General features: G+C 25.5%; 1 protein-coding gene across 2 annotated transcripts in view; it reads right to left on the reverse strand.

Moving 5' to 3' along the window:
- Positions 1-1,268: 1,268 nt before the first annotated feature.
- The window catches only part of LOC107452099 (Uridine-cytidine kinase), a 29,741-nt gene continuing 5,972 nt past the window's right edge, over positions 1,269-25,037 (reverse strand). The window contains exons 2-7 of one of the 2 annotated variants that reach the window (XM_016068408.4): positions 22,430-22,589; positions 21,038-21,134; positions 17,762-17,907; positions 15,533-15,630; positions 12,159-12,207; positions 1,269-1,716 (exon numbers count right to left, since the gene is read on the reverse strand). In XM_016068408.4, the coding sequence (XP_015923894.1) occupies positions 1,598-1,716; positions 12,159-12,207; positions 15,533-15,630; positions 17,762-17,907; positions 21,038-21,134; positions 22,430-22,589 (669 nt within the window). In that variant the 3' untranslated portion in view covers positions 1,269-1,597. Of the gene's footprint in view, positions 1,717-9,026; positions 10,673-12,158; positions 12,208-15,532; positions 15,631-17,761; positions 17,908-21,037; positions 21,135-22,429; positions 22,590-25,037 lie in introns of those variants that run through there. The other variant, XM_043052467.2, reaches the window with a different exon arrangement.

Below are 25,037 nucleotides of genomic sequence, written 5' to 3' on the forward strand. Positions count from 1 at the left end.
GGTTTTAAAAAATAAATATTTCTAAAAGTGTTTAATAGTTTTTAAATGAGACATAGTTAGGCATGATTTTACTGAACCAACAGTGAAAAGAACGTATTCACATCTCAACATAGTGAAATTCTTATAATTTTTTTACTGTACATAAAAATTATAAAACTAATTCTGTTTGATTCGTCTCAGGTGAATTAAAAGATAAAAAATGTTACTACAGAAACTAATTTGGATAAGTAGGTACAGTAGAGCCTTGATAATATAAACTTATTTCATCTGAATATCAGCCCTGATTTTTTTTCCAAACTTGTTTTCATATTATTGTTATTCCGCACAATTGCTTGAAGGTAACAGCTTCTTTTTTTCCAAATTCATTTCCAAAGTATTGCAGCTCAAATAGTAATGTAATAGCAATTTATTTCATGAAAATAAATAATGCCATTGATACCATTTGTAGGAACAAAACTGTAAAAATTAGTATAAAACTCCAAAGCTTCATAAATGGTTTTTGTAGAATTAAAGGGAGGTTAATGAAGTATTTTTTGTCGGTAACAAATAAAAACTTTACTAACTGGGAACGCTTAATTTAAAACACCATGAAAGTGTAGCAGTGTAATGTTAGTTTTAAAAACAATAACTGAGAAGGAGAATTTTAAATAATCATAATAATATTGCAATAAATGGCACTATCATCAAAAAATAAGTTCAATTTTCATATTTAATCCATGAAGAAAGTTAATAAAACAATGAACAAATTTTTCAATCATGCACGATAGGTTCAGTCGGGTGTATACAAAATGGCTTTGAATAATCAGAATCAAGACTCCACTGTACTAGATATATAAATTCAGTATTTTAAATTAAAATTACAAATTTTTTAATGCATTTCCATAACTTCAAAAACCAAAACTAAGTTTTGCATCAGATGTTTTTAATTATTTAACACTATGTAATATTGAACACATCAAACAGTACATAGTGTAAAAAAATTTAAAAAAACTTGAAGATCTAACTTATAACTGACAATAGCTGGGTGGTATTACACCAAAGTTACTAAATTAAAAACTCATAAATTTGCTTCAAGTACAGAAAAAAACTAATGATAAAATTTTAAAATAGCAATTGAATTATGAAACAGAAAAATAAGCAAAATATTTAAAAACTTAATTTTTTTTTTAAATTGTCCAATGACATCTTTTATCCCCTACAAAAAAAAACTAATTTATAAAAAAATTTGAAGAAAAAAAGAAATTTAATACACAAAATTCTACAAATTATTTCTTTTTTTTTTCTTTCAAATTATCCATTTTAATTTCTTTTGGCAAAACGATAAGTTTATTACATATAATTAAGATTTAACCCAATATTACTTTAATTTCTGACAATATTATACATCTGTAAAATATACTATGCATAAAGTGCCTTTAAAATTGTTATCACAGAAATATAATTGTTAATATTAAAATAAAAACTAATAAAACAAAATATACTATTAAACATTAAAAGACAATGTTTTTTATAAATTTCTTAATATAATTTGTTTTTTTCTAGATATCTAGAAATTTAAAACAGAGAATAAAGACGAAATTCTTTTTTCAGTCTTCTTCTAATGAGGTGGAAATAATGGATATGTTGACATTCTTCCGCTATTTTGATCACTTGAATTACGCCGAGAAACAGATGAAAGCCGATCTTGAATAGTTTGAACAATTATATTGATGGCAACTAGAAAATAAAATTAGTTTAAAACATTAAACATGAACAGTTAAATATATATTCAAATGAAAATTTAGCACATACTATAAATCAGTATGCTTTTAAGGCAAAATTTATAAAAAAAAAATTTTTTTTACTTTACTAATTTTAAAAAAGTATTAATAGTATTTTACGAAAGTACAACTTTTACAGTCGATATAAATATATGCCACAGTTACCTTTACAAATTTAAAGGTATAAGATACTAAATTAATTAAACAAGAATATTTCAGTAAAAATTGGTTATTATTAACTTCCCCATAAGTAAAAATCAAATTAATTTCAAAACACTTATAACATATTAACAGGAAGTTAAAACTGAAAATTAAATTGATAATTATTCTGAATGGAGTTAAATTACAGCACACTAAAAATTATAATATGCAGTAAGTACAAATATATTTTTTATGTAGCAGTTAAAATTCAAAATTGTATGGATTTTTACTCTGAACCCTTTTGAAATTGCAGAAAAAACTAAAAAAATTTAAATAACATTTAAAAGTCTAATTTGAATGAATAATTACACTTGCTTTGAAATTGCAGCAACCAAAAAATTTTAAAAAGTTATATTATTAAAATGAAATTTTTGATTTTGTGCAAAAGCTACAATTTACCGAGTCCTAGTTCTTAATAGTAATTTTAATTTGTTGAAACATGTGTTATTTATTCAACTCTAAGCAACAACAAATCGAAGTTCAAATGTCTGCTAAAATGTGGCACAGTTAAAACGTGTGTCTGAAAAAAAATTTAGTTTCTTTTTTTCACAAATTTCTAAGTATTAAGCTATTATTAAACTAAAATTAAATTAACTTTTATATATTGTTAATCAACAATTTAAAATTTATTCAATTGAGAAAACACCTTGAAATTAATTATTAAATTTGTAAAATAACTCTTCTTTCTGGGAGAACTTTAACCTCTAAACTATCCCTTTGACTGCACTAATATAATAAAGTATACTCTTAAGACTACTAAGTAAAAAAATGTTTTTAAAACATAGTTAAATACATTATTTAACTTTATATTTGTTAAATTTATCTATTACTTATTAATGAAAATCTATTAGTAAGATTAATTAAGAAAAATTTATCTATTCACCTATGTATAAAGTGTTTTGCAATCACCACTCTTAATATATATAAAATTGTTAAAAATTAATTTAAAAAAAATGCACATAAGAAAGATCACAAATTAAAATTTAAGCATGGAAGAATCAAAAAACGCTATCAATCATTGGTGAAATAAAATGGATTAAAAACATCAAAGGCTGATTGCCTGATTAAATTGATGGTACTTCTAATGTTTGCTCTCAAATCTTGTTTCCAATGGCAATCAAACAGGTTTTGATGTTTACAGTCTAACTTTCCTCAGTAGTGAGTCCTTATATTTTGAAAGTAATTTTTCTTTTCTTAAATATTAGCTTCAGATCCTAATATGTATACCCTCTTTACTTCATTTTTTAAGAGCATTGAGTCATTAATTATTTGGTCATTAAAAAATACCCCGCAATTCATAAATTTTCAAAAATTTATTTAGGGATGAAATGTTTTGCAAATTATATCTTATATGCATATATAGCTTAGAAAACATAAAATTTTATAAGACGTTCAAATTTAATTTTAATTTAATTCTTTTATTGAGAAATATTAGGATTTCAATGTAATTTTATTATAACAAAAACTCTAAAGTAATATGACTTGTATTCTACATTGTTTTAGACATCAGCAATCTCCATGGATCCAAATTTTAAATGAGAATCGCTTTACTTTACTGTGAACAAAATTATTTTTTGTGCAATATTGTTTTCTCGTTTAAGGTTTTAAATTAATCTTTTTCATGAATGATCAAGCATAGTTTAATAGATGTTATAATAAAATAATGCCAATGAAGATTTATTATTTATTTATTTTAAGAATTGAAAGAGAATAGTTATCAAAAATATTGAAATAATATAATTCAAGGAGAGCAGAAATATTTTACACATATACTATTTTTTCACCATAAACTCCCTTTTTTTAAATTTGAAAATAAAACTTAAAAATTAAATTTTTAATGTGAATAAAAAGAATAACACTATTTAAAGTTTTGAAATAATAATCATTAAAATATTATAGTTCACAACCTTGTAATATTGCCAACATGATTTTAATATTTCATACAAAAATAATGTCAAGCAAAGCTTTATTTATATCGAGAGTTAAAAGAAAATGGTTATAGAACATTTTAAAATAATATATTAACAGCAAAAATATTCTGCATCAGTATAATATTCTCACTATGAATTCCAATTTTTTCTCTTCACTCAGTGTTCTCAAACCAAATTTTTTAATAAGGATTAAAAGAATAGCTATTTAAGGTTTTGAAATAATTTATTCATGAATAACAAAAATATTCTACATCAATGTATTCTCATCAAGATCACATTCATCAATTCACAAAATTTAGGTACAAAATTGTTTGGTAGACAAACAGTATGAAATCACAAGTGTAAAAATTTAAAAGTACAAATGGAATCAGTAAAAGTACTGAATTTAGTACAAATTACTGATAAATTAATAGCATTATTGTGCATACAGGAATGTATGGTGTTGGTAATACTTTCCATTAAAATATTAAACATGTCAAAGCATTTTTCTATATACAGGATTAAGGAAATCTAATATGAAATTCATAATAGTATAAAAAATAATAATAAAAAAAAGGAAACACAATTTAATATAAATACAGTAGGAAAATCAAATTAATATAATTTGTTCATAGCATTATAGCTAGAAATCTTATTCAACTTGCTCCAAATATCATTCCTGATCATGTATAGAAAGTACATTTCAGTAACTTAATAGCAAGAAACAGCTTTGCTGTGCTAACTTAAAACGCAGTCAATATAACTAAAATCAACAGGAGCTATAAATTATTGAGATAAAATAAAATGCCCCACAACATGCAAATCAAGTCGAATTAATAGCATAGTTTATGCCTAACAAAGTAATAATATTTTTCTCTCAGAAAAACAATTTTTTTCTTTTTTAAGATATGCACCAAAACATATAATTTAAGTCAATTTATAGAATTTACAACTTTTGTGAGAAATGTGCTTCACTCACAGAAAAACATTAAAATTTTTAAAGAAATGCACTAAAACAAGAACATGTAGTGTAAATTGAAATAATAAACACCTTAAAATGTGAAAAATGCATGTCAGTAAACATTAAAGTTTTTGAAGAAATACACTTAAACATGTAATTTAAATTTTAGTAATAATGTTATTTACATCTTAAATGTGAGGAGGAAACTTTTTTTCCCTCTCTTCGAAAAAATAAAAATTTAAGTATTTGTAGAAATGCACCACAATATGTAATTATGGTTAAATTTATATTATAATCGGCACCTCAAACTTTTAGGTTCTTCTGTCTTGGATAAACATATTGGATTTAAACAATTTATTGGGTAAGGGGTCAAAATGCATAAAACTACAAAATTGCATCTTCTTCAAATAAATAAAATGTTCAACAATAATGATTTAATAATGAATCCACTGATTAAAAAACATTATTTAAATTGTATTACAAATAAGCTTTACAAGTAAGTTTTTGAAGAAAAAAAAATATTAAAAATGTTGTTATTAATTTTTGAATAATAAATAAGATCAAAATATAAATTAAAAAATGCTTTGATCTTATTTAAGCTGAAAATTTAGGTCGATATTACATAAGAAGTTATCTTCAAACCTGATAAAGGATGCAGGATGATAGGAAATATCAGATAGGCAGGATGATAAGTTATTTAAAACTTAACCTAACAGGTCAGATGTAAAAACAGAAAAAAAAAGGAACAAGCAAAAAAAAAAAGGGAAAAAAGATCACTAGGTCAATTTGAGGTTACAGAAAATTTATTTATCGAAAAATAAATTCTCAGAGGTGCATTTTATAAAAAAAATTATATATTTAAAACATATATTTTTTGCATAACATATTTTTTGAAAATACACCATTTCTAAATTATTAAAATTATGTTTGCTTTGCTGTTAATATAATTTTAAATAAAATTTACGGCACTTTCCATTGTTTTCTTCTAAATTTACATTATTAAAATCATATTTCCTATGATTTTTTTTATCATGCTTCATACATGGTTTATTCCTATTGGTTAGTGTTGCATTTGACCTATAGTAATATGCTTGGAGTGATAAACACTGTTACATTAAGATCATAGTGTGCATGCATATATGTATGCCATGTATGTTTGGTGGTACCCATATTGTGAAAATTAAATTAACAATTTATAAATTCTTGAAAAAAAAGTATTAATGCTGTTTTTTTAATGAATCTATTGCTAGTTGATGATTAGTGCTTTTTTAGCAACAGCATTTCAGTGTGAAAAAAAAATGTCACAACAAAAATATAAATTGAAAAAAAATGAAAAATATTTTATTAATATATTGTGGAATTGAATCTCTTAAAAACAGAATATTGTAGAAAAAGAACCAAATATTGAAGAACAGAAGCTTCAAAAAATATTGAAGATCCTTGCTCTAAAGTCAAAATATTGTGAAACAAAATCTTCCATAGCCAAAATACTATGGAACAGAATTGCCAAAGAGCAAAATATTGTAAAATGGAATCTTCTAAGAAGAAAGTATTGTTGCAGTTTCTTTATAATCTTGATTTAGAACAAACATATCAATTAAAAATTTATTTCGATTCAAGTATTAAATTTTTTGTTTATAATGTAACTTTTCTTAATTATTTCGATTCAAGTATTAAATTTTTTGTTTATAATGTAACTTTCCTAAATCTAACCTTTTTCCCTTTAAATAAGAGGGGAAAAAGCCTGTAATAATTTTATAAAGTGGGTTCCCTTTAAATAACATAATATTTTTAGGCCCATATACATGTTAACATAATCACCAATTTATAAGCAAATATATATTTTTTATTTTTTCGTAAATTTATTAGCACAGATTGCTTTGTTTATAATGGAATTTGTAACCATTGTTTATTTCTTTTTCTTTTTTTTAAAGTACATATTCAAAAAAATTGTTTTTTCCTTTCCCAATCAATCATTATTTACCTACAATTTGTTTCTCAAAGTCTGTAAACATTAAAATGAAATAGCTCAAAATAAATTTTAACTAAGAAATGTTAGATAAGAAAATTAACAACTTTAAGAAATATATATGGAAAAAAATTAATGGTTATGTATTACGGCTTCATTTATATTTTCAATTTAGGGAAAAAAATAAAAATATCCCTTGAGTTTTCTAAGTGCTCAGCTTAGCACATAATAGAATGAACTAAAAAATATCACCCGTTAACAAGTTAAATTTATATTATTTTCATAATTCACATTTTTTAATGAATTTTTACACCATTATCAATACATTACAATACATTTATAATGCATAAATAGTATTATACTTTTAAAATCCAGATAAATTATTCACACTTTATTAAAGATAAAACAAAATGCAAAAGAACAAAACAAAATTGAATTTTCTATGTATAAATTAAATTTATAACAAAAGAAATATATTTCAAAACATTTTAGAAGATTTACTTCAGTAAATATTTACTTAACTTTAGTAAGAAAAAGCTTAATGTTGGAAAGTTTAAACTATAAAATCCTCTAATTTGAAAATCATCTAATTTGAAAAAGATCTTATGAATTCATCCAAGAAACTAAATGTTTTAAAGTAAGTTTCAACTATATTATGGAAAACTGGGTAAGATACTGCAAATAAAAATATTTTAAACAATTAATTTAGAAAGTTAATCTGCAATTAGTTCATGAAGTGTCGAATGAAAAAAATGCAGTCAATAGCAATACGAAAGTGTTTAAAATTTAGCACATTAGCAATATTTTATAATATACTTAAAGCACTACCAGCAAAAAAGGTATTAATACCCAACACAAACTAGCGTGAAAAATATTTGTAGAGTGAATACTTTTACATATGGTATGTAAAAAGTCCCAGAACAGTTAAATATCTTAAGAATACACATTAGACATAAAAAAACTCACGTGATTATTATTGAACAAAAAGTTACATAAAAGATTCTAAAGTCAACCTTTCCAACCCTCATCCTAGGTGAAAAGTGGAGATCTACTTTATCTGAATTAAAAATCTCATTTCAGATTCATCAGCAAAAATTACACAAATCTGAACAATATTTTTTAATTTTTATGCTCATAGATGGCATTGAAATCACAAAAGAAAGAATGAAACATGAAAATTTGAATCAGAAATAAACATGAAATGGAAGATCAATTACTTTCATTATTTTAAAAACTCCAACTAGAGATATAAAACTGAGCAGTCCTTAACAGTCCCCAAAGCCTGGGGCTAAGAGAAAAGTTTGAAAATTATATGATAGTTTCATTTAAAACATTTAACACAAGTGTATCTTTTTTTTTTTAAATATATATATATATATCTGATGTGTATATACTAAGATATCTCCTTGATTCATCTTCCCACTTTGTGCTGGAAGTGTTATTTAGAAAGTTATGAACATATTTTAGCAGAAAAAATTTAGATCCTAAAAACCCTTGTGTCAAAATTATTGGCATCAGTTTTTTGATTTTAAAAAAGAAATTTTTTTTTGCTGATTTCACTTACTAATCATGTTAATTAACTCAACTTGTGATCTGCAAANCATATTATGGAAAATTGGGTAAGATACTGCAAATAAAAATATCTTAAACAATTAATTTAGAAAGTTAATCTGCAATTAGCTCATGAAGTGTCGAATGAAAAAAATGCATTTAATAGCAATATGAAAGTATTTAAAATTTAGCACATTCCAATATTTTATAATATACTTAAAGAACTACCAGCAAAAAAGGCATTAATACCCAACACAAACTAGCGTGAAAAATATTTGTAGAGTGAATACTTTTATACATGGTATACAAAAAGTCCCAGAACAGTTAAATATCTTAGGAATACACATTAGACAGAAAAAACTCATGTGGTTATTATTGAACAAAAAGCTACATAAAAGATTCTAAAGTCAACCTTTCCAAACCTCATCCTAGGTGAAAAGTGGAGATCTACTTAATCTGAATTAAAAATCTCATAGCAATCACAAAAGAAAGAATGAAACATGAAAATTTGAACCAGACATAAACATCAAATGGAAGATCAATTACTATCATTATTTTAAAAACTCCAACTAATGATATAAAACTGGGCAGTCCTTAACACATCTCAAAGCCTGGAGTTAAGAGAAAAGTTTGAAATTATATGATAGTTTCATTTAAAACATTTAACACAAGAGTTTTTTTTTTTAAATATATATATCTGATGTGTATATCCTAAGATATCTCCATGATTCATCTTCCCACTTTGTGTTAGAAGTGTTTAGAAGTAAACTTTTGCATAATTTATTTAGAAAGTTATGAACATATTTTAGCAGAAAAAAATTATATCCTAAAAACACTTGTGTCAAAATTATTGGCATCAGTTTTGAAAATATTTTGTCTTAAAAAAGAAATTATTTTTCACAGATTTCACTTACTAATCATGTTATTTAACTCAGCTTGTGATCTGTAAAAAAAAATGTGTCAAAAAAATGCTAATTGTAAACCAAATAGTGTATTTTTATAAACTGTGTGTCTTCTTACAATAACTTTTGGAAAGGAAAAATTAAAAAATTTAAACATAATAAATTTAAGTTTTAGTGATTAGTACATTAGTGATTAGATTAGTATCACAATGTTAGTTTATTATCACAATATTAAGTGTTAGTGATTAGTTACAATATTATTTTTATATATTTAGACTAGTCTAAAATTTTCAATTAAGTAAAACAAATTTAATGAAGTTATAAATATAGATATATATAAGTAAACACCTAAGGAACAGATATAAATAAAGTATGTTATGTTTTATTAAACTAAATCAATTTTCTCCTTTCTTTGTTGCTTATATTTGTATCATAATATAATAAAAACTATCTTAAGTCAAATAAGAAAATTCAATAAAAGATAAATATTAATTTTCACAGAAACTATACTGATTTTATAAAAGCTATATATATATATAAAAAAATTCAAAATAATTTCTCTTTGCATTTATTATAAACAAAAATATTTCACAAGAAAATATTAAAATAAAAAAACTGCATTATTTTATAAAAAGAATATATATATATAGCAAATCAATTATGTTAAATAATATTAAAATTAACTATAAAAACTATTTACAAGACAAAAGACTACAACAATTTTTCATTATACTTATTTTAAGCACTAGACATAAAATTAACTTTTGACTAATAAAGAAAAAAAACCAAGGAATGTCGATGATAAGTATTGCAAGCAAAACATAGATCACTGCACAAAAAGAAAACTAATAACACACTTATAAACACAAGTAGTTTCCTGAAAAATTAAACATCTTATAATGCACATGAAACAAGCGTTTTCGAGAGAGAAAATATAATGTGGATTTAAAACTAGAAAATCTGTCAATAAATATAAAGATTAATTCATTTTATTTAATAATTAGATTTTAAAATTGATTTCAGTCAATAGATTGCACACTTTACAACATAAAATAAGTCATACTACAATTTTTAAAACAATCTTTTTATAATTTCTGTCGATTTTGTTACTAATTTTTCTAAAAGAAAATAAACAAATAGGCATATATAATAATACTAATTATTATGTACATTTTTTTCAATTTAGATCTGTGGAATACACATATAAAATTCACACACTTCAGACCACAACCACATTTTACACACATCACATAGGCAAATTTACTGATTTTTGTCAATAAAAATAACAAACAATCAGTTTTTTGTTAAGGACGACAGTTAGATAAGTAATTTTGCTGATGGCTGAACTACATCCCTGTCTTTATTGGACGACTGTCGAAGAAATTCTTGAATGTGCTTGACAATCAGATCTATAGCAACTAGAAAACAGGGGAGGGGAGAAGGGGTAACTTATGCTTGGTTACTGCTAACAATAATTAATTTTGAATTAAACTTTCAAAGAACTGTGGATAATAGTATAGGTAAAAAAAAATGTGGTTCATGCAACTGCAAGCAAGACTGTAAAGTATTTATAAAATTTAAGCAATGATAAGTTTATAAGATTGTTTTGGTAAAGGGAATTTCATTAGTCTCACTACAATATGAAGAGTCATGGATTTAAAACAATTATAGAGTTTGATAATAAAATATATTTGATTTTTCTTTCAAATGTTTAGCATCAGCACACTAAACAAAACTATTATTATCGAATTTTTAAATTATTATTAAATCATTCTTTGAATTGAATTGTTTAATAATTGAGACTTAGCAAAGCAACATTATTGTTTAATGATATTTACAGTTTTAGTGGCTGTTTTTACAAGTTATCTTCCAATAGGCCAAATTATTTTACATAATTGGACCAATAAGGAAGTTAAGAAAAATTAGCACAATCAGATTAAAGCTTAAATGTATATTCCTTGCAAAAACCTTATGCAAAAACCTTAACTTTATTAATTAACAAAATTTTAAACCAGTTCTTTTTTAGAATTTGTAATTTGAATAAGAAATTTTTAAAAGTTTATCATAATTTCTTTGCCAATTTAAATCAAAATAAATTTTAATTTTGAAATAAAATGAACATTTGTAGGACCTATCTTAGTAAAAAAATAGTATTTTATTTACTTGCTTTTGAGCATTGTTAATAGGTCTTAAGTTATTGATGGATAGGTCTAAAGCTATGTATTTTTCTTTAAAAGACAAACTGCCATTTTTAAAGGAATATTTTTAATATTAATTCGACTATGAATTAATGAAACATTAATTTTTTTAGCTTAAAGTTTAAGATAATTTCAAAATACATACAGAACATAAAATAATCAGCTAAACCAAATTTTGTAGCAAGTTTTTCGAAACAGTTTATAGCTTCATTAATCAAAAAGAAAATTATAAAGAATCTGTGATGTATGTTTATGTTAAGGCTAATTACAGTTTTATAAATAAAATAAAAATCGTTTGTATACTTCCTTTTTGCAAAATTTTAAAATTGCCTTTAATTCAAGTTGAAAAACAGAACTGCTAATAAAAACCATAAATATGCAGCCGCAATATTAAAATAACTAAAAACGCTTCAATCGAACAACGACAAAAAAAGGAAACTAAACTTCTAAATGTGAGTATGATTTTTGAGTACTTAATAATGGTGTAATAGCAAGTATTTTTCCAATCTTCTTTCTTACATTTGTATGTAAGAAATTAGCATATACAATAAACAACAGATAATGATCTATTAGAATGAACATGTTATACACAACTAATGATCAATGCAATAAAGATATTGATTTTATAACATGATGGTATTTTAAAAAGGAAAATAAACATTCCATATTTAAAAACAGATAATGTTAAAAATAAAGTTTCTTTTACCTTCATTATCAGCTCCCCTAGGAATGATAACATCAGCATATTTTTTAGTCTAAAAACAAAGGATATTTATATTAGTACATAAATACTCTATGCATTGCTAAAAATATTATAAAATTTAAACCGTGAAAATCTAGATTTCTTCAATACTTAATTAGTGCTACCATGTATGCATTGAAATCTGTATAAGTTGACCACTTGCAGAGCAACTTATAGAGGGAAAGGGGGAGCCATTGCTGCTTTTTACACCATGTTATTCTTACATAAGATTATGTATACATTATTATTTAAGTTAATAATGGTCAATGTCATATTGGTCAACTTAAAAAGAAGTTTTAATTAGTTCTTATTACTATTTCACGAATTCAGTAAAATACTAATACAAAATAAAATATCATACAAAATGTCCTAGAAAGTTTTTTTCTTGATGGTCAAGTTATAAAAGGTTCAGAGTAGCACTCAAGAACACTCCCAGACAAATTTGATTTATTTCAGTGGTCAACATACAAGATAGACAGGTGGTCAGATTACAAAGGTTTTGCTCAAGTTTACTATATAGAATAAATTATCTTCTTGATTATTGAGATCAACTGACAAGGGTGTGGTCAACTTGACAAGTTTCACTGTACCATTAAAAATCATATTAAACACAATCTTAACATTTCCTTAAAATATTAATTTATCTAAAGAAATTTCATTGGTTGAAAGAGTCCCATTTTGACAGGTGATCATTTTGAAAAGTTTCAGTTCTTTTTTTCAATAATGATTTCTGCTTTTTAAATATTGTATAGAAATTATAATGTCAACTTTGCTAAATTTTAGAAACTGTCAATAATTAAATGCACAAAATTAATAATAATTTAATAATCTGAAGAACTGATTACATAAATCAACAAATTAAATAAATACAAATCCAGCTATTCTCAGGAAAGGAATTCAAACCATTCAGTTTATATTCAATCAACTAAATCAGTGGTGCGCAAACTTTTTTCGACCGCGACCCCTTTTGTAGAGAGAAAATTTTTGGCGACCCCTAGAGATAAATGTTCACAAATACGATGTATATTTCGAGCATTTCTTTCGTTTCATCGAATAAAAACATCATCATATTTGACTCATATTAATTTTATTTATAATTTTAAGAAAATACTTTTTGTATAACACAAAAATCAGTAAATTNCAAAACAGATTTAGCGACAAGCTCCGAAAGACAAGCGGCAGAGGTAACTCTTAGTCTGACTAACTAACTCCACTGTACTCCGTTCCCCCTATTATATAATTTTTCACCGCATCTCCAAAATTCTCGAATTGTCTCTAAGACGATAGAACGTCTAGGATTCCAGAATATTAGGACACAGTTGGAAGCGGAATTCGTCGCTAAAGACTATACATCCCCAGTGGGCATCATTCCAGCCATATCTGTTCAAAACATTCATGCATACGAAATTTCAAAGCAATCGGATGATTGCTTTTTGGTGCGTCGATTTTTTTTAATAGAGTGTACTTCACGAAGTCAGTAAAATACTAATACATAACATAATATCATAGAAAATTTCCTACAAAGTTTTTCTCTTGATTGTCAAGTTATAAAAGGTTCAGAGTAGCATTCAAGAACACTCCCAGACAAATTTGATTTATTTCAGCGGTCAACATACAAGACAGGCAGGTGGTCAAATTACATAGGTTTTGTTCAAGTTTACTATATAGAATAAATTCTCTTCTTGATTATTGAGATCAACTGACAAGGGTGTGGTCAACTTGACACGTTTTACTGAACCATTAAAAATCATTTTAAACACAAATTAAACATTTCCTTAAAATATTAAATTATCTAAAGAAATTTTATTGGTTGAAAGAGTCCTTTTTTGACAGGTGATCATTTTGAAAAGTTTCACAGTTTTTTTTCTTAATAATGATGTCTGATTTTTAAATATTGTATAGAAATTATAGTGTCAACTTTGATAAATTTTAGAAACTGTCAATAATTAAATGCACAAAATTAATAATGATTTAATAATCTGAAGAACTGATCAATTCTATTCAATAAATCAACAAATTAAATAAATACAAATCCAGCTATTCTCAGGAAAGGAATTCACACCATTCAGTTTATATTCAATCAACTGAATGAATACAAACTGATATATTAAAAGTATCCAAGTGTCATAAGGAGCATTATAATTTTAATTATTCAATATAATTGAATTAACTGCATTATTTTAATAACCCTTATTTTAAATTTCAGTAATGATATCAATTTTTAAGACATAGTCAAAATCATAATATTAACCTTATTCAAAAAATTTTGTCATTTCAATTTAAATGAATGTAAGATATTCAGTTCACATTCATTCCACTAAACATGTGTAAGCAATTCAGTTTGTACTAATCAAATTTATAAGTAGAGTCAATTTTGTCAATGTACTGACTGAAGTAGTGATTTTGATATTTAGTAATGAGTAAAAATCAAGATATTTATTTTATTTGAAAAATCTTTGTAATTGTGACTGAAAATTTAAATGAAACAAGTTATTCAGGTTAAACCATTCAACTAAATGAATGTAAGACATTCAGTTATGGAAATTAACAATTTAATGAGCAAAAAGGAAATCTGAAGCTTTTAATTAAGAAAAAAAAACAGACTTATACCACAACTGCGAACTTTCAATTAAACTTTTCCAAGTTTGGAAAAAAAATTTTATATTGAATACAGAATATTCATCTTTAGAATTTTATACTGAACTAAAATTTACTTACTACAAAATAAAATGTAGCAACGCTATAATTAAATTCAAATAACTTAATAAAAATGCAGTTCCTGAAAATTTCACTGCAGTCTTTAAAATAATATCAGTACAAATTATTTATATGTAGCATGGTTTTATGCAAAATTGCTTACACATATTGACTGCTGTTTTTTTTTTCTTCTCACACTTAACTATATGTCACAACCTTTGGTTTCAGGTTGTGATTATTGTCAATTCTACAATATTTATTTTCTTTACAAAGTAAAAAAAAAACAATAAATACATAAATTAACTTATTAACAAAAGCAGGAATAAAATATTAAATATAGTAAACTAAATACAAAAGTACAAATATCAAAAAATAAACAAAATAAGGATTAAAAATATTCTTATTTCTCTCCGACTAAGACTACTTTTGGATTAACCTAGTAGTAACAATATAACTAGGATATTGGATTAACCTAGTAGTAACTAAGTAACAACCTAGGATAGAAAACTCCCATTAAAAAAATATTAATAACATATAAAATATTTGAAGGAATATTGAATCAAAATCGAAGAAAGAATCGAAATATATACTTTATTATATTTTATATTATTATATTTTAAAATCAGTAAATCCAAACTTACAGGCAAGCAGAAATCTTCAAAAGCAGGTTTCACATAGGTTGTATATTGTTTCAATATTTGGTCCAAATCCCTTCCTCTTTCTCGAGTATCCCGAAGAACTATTTAAATAGTATCAAAACATAAACTTAACATACACATTTTAAACATAATTTAAGTTAATTTAACATATTTGAACTTTAAACTAAAAAACATTGTTGTAAATTGACATTGTTGTAAACATTGTTTAAACTAAAAAACATTATAATATCAAAACTTAGTTAAAAAAATTACATCTTTAATTTCTAGTTGCAGTATAACATATAAAAAAAAGGTATGATGTGTCCAATGATTTTACTAATTATATAGTTAATTTATTCAACAAGTACAGTTAAACCTCAATATTTTATTACGAACGATATTTTATTACAAACATCGATAATACAACTTTTTAACTATCACAAAAAAAAACTTAAAAACCTGAATATTTTTAAGCAGCTGGCACTTAAAACTCGGGCCTAGTATGACTTAAAATTTCTGAGAGCTTCTAATAAATCCTTTGAGAAGGAAGTTAGCTATTTGAAAAGCAATTGGAAAATGTTTCTACTAAACAGTAAAGTAACCAAGTGAAATGTAAAATAATTTTAACTCAAATGTTTGGAAGCTTAAGTGACTTCAATATTCAACAAGTTAACAATTTTTAATGAATGGAAAAAGATTGCTAATCATAAATACCAGTAAAAGTGCAGCAGCTATCAACAACACTAATATTTGAAGAATTAATTAAAATTGGGTAAAATAGAATAGACTAACAACAATAACACATACCACAAATGCTTTAAAGCAACAATAATTTCTATTTTCAATTAAAAGAAAAAACATTGATTAGAAATTTAATTACAAAAAAATTACTGTTTATAAAAGCATGATAATTGATACATAGTTAGATAAAAGCTATTCCCAAAACTAAATTTACTAATTACGTTATTGTTAAAATTCTACATTTATGTACATATAGATGTGTGTCATCTTATCATTTGGTGCGTTCTATTAGAGATAAAAAAAAAACACACGATATGGTTAAGAATCAAAGAACAAAATAGTTCTAATTAAGTATATAAGCAAAGTGTAGCTAATATTAAATAAAGTTTGGTTCACTATATATAAGTTATATAAATAATATTCCTTTAAAACTTTTTAATATTTATTATCTTTCTTAACTTTTAATTAATTTTACTTAACTTTTAAATATTTATAAATTACATAATATATAATAATTATATTAACTTAACTTTTTAATACTTATTAACTATTTTTTGGTATAACAGAATTTTTGAATTTGATTATTACGAAAATTAAAAGTATAAAACTAAAAACATTGTCCCTTTATAATATTATAAAATATTTAAATGATATAATAATAATAATGATAGCATGCTATACTTATGATAAACATACATAACTAAACTCAGCGGCGCGACAGCCCTTGAGGGCCAAGGCCTACTGTGCCCATCTCAGTTTTCTTGACCTTGGGTTCTGGGGTGCTGGAGCAGATGTTCCGGTCAGGCGAACGCGGAACCCCCAGTGTTTAGTTCCCAAGCATGCTTCGTACTCATTTACCGACCCACTGAAGGGATGAAAGGCTGAGTCAACCTTGCCCGGCCCGAGGATCGAACCAGGGACCTGTGGTACGACACCGTGAAGCGCTACCGCTCAGCCACCGGGCGATATACATAGTCACCATTAAATAAGTCATATTTTCTTATATTTTATGTGAAACTGTGCTTAGGGCAGACATGCAACTATAATAATGGATACGAAATAACTAGTTACATTTTAAAGCAATATTGGGAATTAAAATTTCACAAAAAATAAATTAATAATAAAAATTAACTTAAACAGAAATTTATAAATGATTCTTTGAATGAAGTTGCAATGGCAATCAAGCAAAGTGATAAGGCTTAAATTTTATTCCAATAGAATTAGGAATTTAATTTGTGTTAATACAATTAAAAATTTTGGAATCTTTCAGTTAAAAAAATATTTTTAATTATCATGTAACAATCTGCTTATCAACAATAAATGAAAATAATTGTGCATCAATTTCGAGGGGTTGGTAAATTAAGTAACCAGAGCTCCTTGCTCACTTCATCTACCCAACATTCATTAAATCATTATCTCGTAACTTGTTTACAAAATCCTCATTCAACTCATTATTGCATGCAACATTTTAAAATGTGGAAATAATGTCACCTCTTCGAGATAGCCTTGTGTCTGGATCAGTATCTACAAAGAGTTTCATATGAAAAAGATTTCTAATTTCTGGAAAGTAAAACACTAAAATTCCTTCAAATAACACCACATCTGCAGGCTGGACAGTAATGGATTCATCTTTTTTGCTAGAATGTAGCAAAGTATACATTTTAGTACTAAATACAAAGGAAACTTTATATCCATAATAAAATTTCAATAATTAAAACACATTACAAATTGAAGTTTTAACAAACCATAAAATATTTAGGAAAATATTTCAACAAAATTTTTTTTAAATTAAAATAATGCATTAATTTCTTCTTATATCATATAATTAATTAGAGTATAACAATATTTTTTAGAATTTTATAGCACTTTTTCTTCCAAATTTCTTTAAAATTGTTTATGTTTATATTTTTAAGCAATTCTGTTTTAGAATTTTTCTTTAAATGTTTTCTTTAACATTAATTAAATTTTGAATTATATTCATATTAAAATTAAAAGCAAAAATTTTGTAATATTAAACTTAAAACACAAATAATGTAATTAAATTTTTAAAGAAGAATTCCAAAAAAGTAAAATTAAATTTTATATAATTTAAAATAAACAGAAAGTATTCTCTCAAAAAATTAATTTGATGCAACTTAAATATTGCATCAAATTATTTTTCAGATGCTTTGGAACTCTGAATTAAACCATCGCTCTAAGATGTAATATTATAAGGATGCAACATATGAGGATCAAAGCCTACACGCTACCGACACACCCTAATGAAGATATGGTTGTTTTCCCCTAGCAAAGAAGACAAGGTTTGTTTCTTTATCTTGAATGACCATGAACAAATTGAATCAGACATTGCAGTTTCATGTTTTTATAAGTACTTAATTAACAGTGCTTCTTGTAATATTAATTGTAATATTTTCTGTGTTCAATTATCATCTTACCATTGTGAACTCAAAACTAATCATAAATAAAATTAATCAAAAAGAATTTCTTTGTTATTTTGAGTTTTTTTTTTTTTTTCATTTTAAACAATAGAATTTGATAGCTAAAACATGTATTTTGTATTTAAATAGTTTTCTGCTTTGTCACATTAAATTTATTCATTTTTCCTTGTTTTCTTTGTATTGAAAACTTTCCATAAATGTAAGTAGAATACTTCGATAGAATTTTGATATTTTCTACAAAATTCTAATTAGTCATAATTTGGAAATTGGATGTTTCAACTGAAATTTTTTAAAATTTAAAACTAAGCAAGCATTTATTGATTGAATATAATTCGACCATTATTAAATCTTTCGAACGTTATTGTTTTAAACAATTTAAGACTGGGCACGATTGTGCCCATCTCTTTCGTATTAAAATTGTTAATTCACATACAGTAGAAAGCCGATTATCCAAACTGCTCGGGACTGATCGTGGTTCGGATAATGAAAAGTTCGGATAATTGGAAAGTTGTTTAAAATCTAGTTTTATTTATGCACTAACTTCCCTTCACACTTTTTCTAGGCTTAGGACTGGCAGTACTTTCTAAAATAGCTCTGACGTGTTTAAAAATTTTTTTTTCAATTTTTAAATATTTTATTTATTATTTTTAAACTTTTTTTTTCATTTCGAATTATTTTTATCATATTTCAGCTTTTCATAATTTTTTTTTTATCAATTACTGATTTTAACAAATTTTTCTTTATTTTCCATTTCAAAAGAAATAAATCAAAGACTTTTGTTTCAAAGAAAATGATCTTTTTTGAGCAGCCATATCCCTTATTCTTTTTAAATAAATCAACTGAACTGGATCAACATCATTTTGGCGTTTTAGCCAATTCATTGCAATATCTAATGAATTGCATGCTTCTATATGAGAAGGTCCACTATCTTGAATTTGATCACCTACTTCTTCCTCTTCATCTGTGGAGTTCCAATTTTCATTCGAAATTTCAGCAACAATTTCATCATCATCTAAAATTTGAAATCCTGGGTCGTTTTCAGTGCCTCGACACCAGTCTTCTATTTCTTGTGCTGTATAGCCTGGCATCTTTTCATCGGGAAGATCTACTGCTTCAGAAACTTCAGTTTTGTTAAGAATTTTATTCCAAGATTTAAGATTCCAAGCACTGTAATCACTAATCATTAACCATAAGTGACAAGTACCCATCCCTCAATTGTAGAACTTCAGCACACATCTATTCATAAGTTCCTTCCTCATTTCAACCATTGTAGACTGTCAAATTGAAGTTCGTATTCTTGGAAGATAATTTTCAGTTGAAGAGGGAATAAAGGGAAATGCAGGTTTAACTGTATAACAATACATGTATGTATTGGCTACTATGGGAAAACTGCTAAAAAAAGGTTGTAAATTAAATATGGTCTTTATAGTATGTAGTGAATATTATTTATTCTTCTAAATTTAGAAAAATTGTCGATAAGTTAAAAAGTATTCTAAACTTTAAAAAAAAAAAGTGAATTCCGACATGGTTCGGATAATTGGACGTTCGGATAATAAGGGTTCGGATAATCGGCGCTCTACTATTTGTATTTTATGTTCAACAGGACAAGAGATGATAGCGAAGCACATTGATGACTGTCCCACATCAAACTTTAAATATATTACAGAAAAACATAGGAGAGCAAGAAGACTAATGACTTAACAGTCAACAGGCTGGCATTTGTTAAATAAATATATCATTTTAAATAAATAAAAAATAGCTATGCTTTGTAGATAGCATTTTTTTATTTTATATTTTATACCATGTTTCATTTATTAGTACAATTTATTCATGTATTTATTTTTTTACACATTTTTCTTAATATTTTTTAAATTTACCTTAATGCATGTAAGTTGAATATTTTTGCAGAATTTCATTATATCAATTTTAAACATTGTAGATATTTAATTGTTTTCATTTTTTAAAAAAAAATTAAACAAATTTTATTTTATTTTTTTCCTTTTTAGAATTTAGTTATTAGTAAATCCACCTTCACGTTACCTTATTATCATTTTGTTATTAAAAAAAATTTTCTATTAATATTTTAAAAGCAGTATTTTCTTTTAATTAAGATTTATTACTTTTAAGTATTTAAAATTGGTTTAAGATTACTGATAGCATGGTTTTAATGTTTCAAACATGACTTTCTGTGTGTTACAAACAAACAATACTCTATTGAATGTTATATCCCGGTACACCAATGTCTAACTGATGATGCATCACAATATTGAATTTCTCAAATTGCCTAGTCCTACATATATGTAACGAATTAACTTCCTGAAAAACTTACCGAGAATTAGATATAAAATCATACACAGGTATTTGTACCACTTTTCCAGCTAGGATTTCCATTAGTACTTTATGCATAAGGTTATTATCGAATGCATCTGGAAACAAAAAAGATTTTCAAATAATTAGCAATACGTATTTATAAAAATAATCATAATTATGTCAATATAGAGTGATATGCAAGTCATCTTGTAATTACAGCAGAATTGAAAGACAAACCTCAATCCCTACAAAGAAATTATACTAAAAACCAGCACCGTCTCTCCATATTGGTACACCCAAGCTGTACTTGGAGGCAAGGTTGGCAAGTTTCTGCCGAAATTTTTCAAACCACTGGTAGAAACCGGTTAAAACCGGCATGGCAGAAACCCTTTTCTGCCACATTTGTAGCAGAAAATGACATAAAAGTAAGTACTGAGATTGACATACAATGGATAATTCACAGAAAAAACAATTAAATGTTAAACAAAGTACAATTTATTTACAAAATTATCACCATTTAAAATCAAATATTACATTGCTTGCACTCTGCAGTAATCTATAACAAAAGACAAGTTTTGATGCAGTTTCTATACCTAAACAATTTCTCAATTTGCCTATGCACAAACGAGAAATTTGAGAAGATTCTCTCAAGTCCAGCAGAACTAGCAGGCATTGCCATCAAGGAACAAGCAAGATTTGTGAATCTTTCATCAATTGCATATTTTTTAAAACTGGACCACCATGTAGCAGCTGGGGCAGTCGATTTGTTTTATATAAATGATATACTGCACTCTTTATAATTGATATAAACAAAATAATATATATTTACAAACAATGAATTAAAATGTTTGTTACAGTTATATGGAGTTACATTTTTTTGTTTACTTAAACAAAATGTCATTAAGCAATTACTAGAACAAATATCGACGCATTTTTAGTTTCCGCCAGTTTTGACCGGTTTTTACCGATTATAACCAGTTTCTGCCACTGGCATGGCAAAAATCAGTTTCGGCCGGCAAAAAGCCAACCCTGCCTGGAGGCCACAGGCAGTTCAGAATCTTACTTTCAATAGATTGTATAAAAAAAACTAAGAAGAAACACATTGCCTTCTATTTTTTTAAAAAAATACATTCTATTGAATTAAGTTAATACTTTTTTTTCATATATAGTGATTAATTGCAAATATGTACCAATAATAGGAATTGCCTACAGCAGGAAAACTTAAAGCTAGAATAAATAAAGGAAGATTGCGTCAGATTTTAAAATAGAGCCATAAAGTCCAAAAATACATGTTTTGAAGGCAATTACATGAAAGGCATCAACACAATAATAAATTTGCCTGACAATTATAAATTTTAAGCAAATATTAAAATAAAGTTCTAAATAAATTAAAATTATAAATTGTATTTACCAGGATGGTCAAAGTTGTATTTCCCTCTGGCTGCTTTTTGCTTTTCCTCATTGGTCAGTTCCTTGTAGAAACTATCCTGGCTAATACAAATCACCTGTCGCTGTTGGTGATCTACGGAATATTGACCCACTTTGTCCATAATGTTCTGGCACACTGTGGACTTTTTAAAAAAATTTAATTAGTATCATTCAACAGCTAGCTTGTAACAAAATATTAATTAATTTTACATTTTATATCCTAAATTATTATTATATACTGCCTTGTGAAATAATAATTAAAAAATAGTGGCAGGCTAGCCCAGACTCTTTTATATTTACAAAAGTTAAGAGAGATAAAAAAAAAAATTTGATTTTATACCTTTTTTTTTCTTTAATGGTAAATTTAAACCTTGATTATCTAATTGGAAATGGTCATACTTTTGTAATTAAATACGCAGATTATAGAGGTATCATTATTTTGATTCCTACTTTTGTCAATTAACTCTAAAAACAGTTTTTTTCTAAATAACAGTGCTCTATATTTAACTTAATTTTTATATGACAATTTAATAAATATTTTTTCCCCAAAGATAAAGTTCCAAGATTAAAATTAATTTGCACTGGGTGCAGATATCAATATTTCTTCACTTGTTGTTTTGAACAAACCATTTGATTACCAAAGAAAGAGAACGGTTTACGTCTATTTTTCAAAAAATGAGGATTGGATTGCTATTTGTTGTGTTTTGAGAATTACTAAGTTTTAACAAATCAATAACGTGCAAATTCGATTGTCCCCGAGAATTATTACACAGGGAAGATAGACTGTACGGTGGAAAAACCATCCTTTTCCAGATGCAAAATAGTTTTTTCTCTGAATCAGCTTTTATGAAAATAAACTGTTCTTCTCCGTGGACTTAATTAATACAAAGCAGTAAGCAATTCTGAATCACTAGCTGATTTCTTTGATTTATATTGCTTTAAAAGTTATTATGAGAAAATGGATGAAACAAGGAAAATTACATCTTTGAGATTGCTTTATCAAAACCAAAACAGCTGATTTCACCCACAAACAAAATGTTCATTTGTTACTCACAAAAATTAACAATCTTATGCAAAGAGGTATCGTATAACAAGTACAGTAACTTTAAAAGACTGAAATTTTTTTAATGAAAAGGAAGATTTTTTTCAAATTTTAAAAAGAAGTATAGAACTTTATACCCAGAAAGAAAAATTAAAATTTTGTCTAAAATAGAAAATAAAACTTGTTAGCAACTCCAGTCATGCATATTTTATATAATTATTTAACATATGTTGATGGGGGGTTTTATCTTATCCCATTTCACCTCCTTAAAATTCTTTTTTTTTTTTTTTTTTTTTAAATATGAAAATTCATCAAAACATTGAAAACTTTCACCCTTGCATGTGATGATGAATTAGGAGAGCATTTTATTGTAATTTAGGAAAAACTATATGCTTGTGTACTCAAAAAAGAAAAAAAAAACATGTAGGAATCAACTTTGATAAACAAAGGTGTAGATGAAAATGGTTTGAATAATTGAGTACCACAATTTTCGATCCGACTCGCTGCTCTAGCGAAAGCATATTACTAAGAGGATACTAGACACGACTAGAAATTGCAATTAAAATATCAATAATTTAAGTAATTTAAATAATCAATAATTTAATAAATCAACAATTCATATCAATCTGATATCCTTCTCAATAATCAAAAACTTCCAACTCTTTCAAACTGGCAATTGTTTTATTGTGAATTTCTTCCTCACACTGTGAAATTTAATAAGGAATCTCGACACCATAATTCTCCATTAGATGAATAAAAAGTATTGAAGGGTTGTTTATCAAAACTTGGGGCATTACTATGAAGAAACAGTAACAAATTGATTTTTCTTAGTATTTTTCACACGTCAACACAAATTTATTCTTTTTGACAACATATGTGAAAAAACAACTGGATTTAGTAAGCAATCCAATAATTAAACAAAAGTTTGCATTCTTCATGAGAACAATATTCTTCAGACCAGTTTTAAATCATTAGAAGGTGCAATGTCTAGAGAATGTATGTCCTATTCAAGCATTTCTTTGTAGTATCCGGCTTTATTGCAAATCTCTTCTGCACACCTTAGATTTGATTTAAATGGCAAGAAATTTTTTTTTACCTGACAACATTATTATTTATTATATTTCGCAGTCTGGAAACTTTTCTTCTTTTCAAAATGATTTTAGATTTAAATTTTTTTAAAAAAAGAATGTGGTAATAAACGCATCAACTTCAAATTATAAAAATATACAATTATAAACATAAATACTTGTTATATGTCCAGACAATATATTTGTTAATCATAATTTTTCATTGGAAAACTAATTTATTTGATTAATTAATTGGAATGAATTAATTAGATATTATTTTCAGAAACAACTTGAAGTTAGAACAAATGTGTAGTTAAAGAGGTACAGGTAAAAAAAGTATCTTTGTAGTTATTTTTACTCAGCATTGCAATTTTTAATTAAAATTGCAAAATTTCATGAATTTCCATAAATTTATCTTCAAATGGTAAATAAAACAAAATTATTTAAAGTGGGAACATTTTGCAATAAATGTTTTTTATTTA

Source organism: Parasteatoda tepidariorum, chromosome 8, assembly GCF_043381705.1.
Source record: "Parasteatoda tepidariorum isolate YZ-2023 chromosome 8, CAS_Ptep_4.0, whole genome shotgun sequence".
NCBI lineage: Eukaryota > Metazoa > Arthropoda > Arachnida > Araneae > Theridiidae > Parasteatoda > Parasteatoda tepidariorum.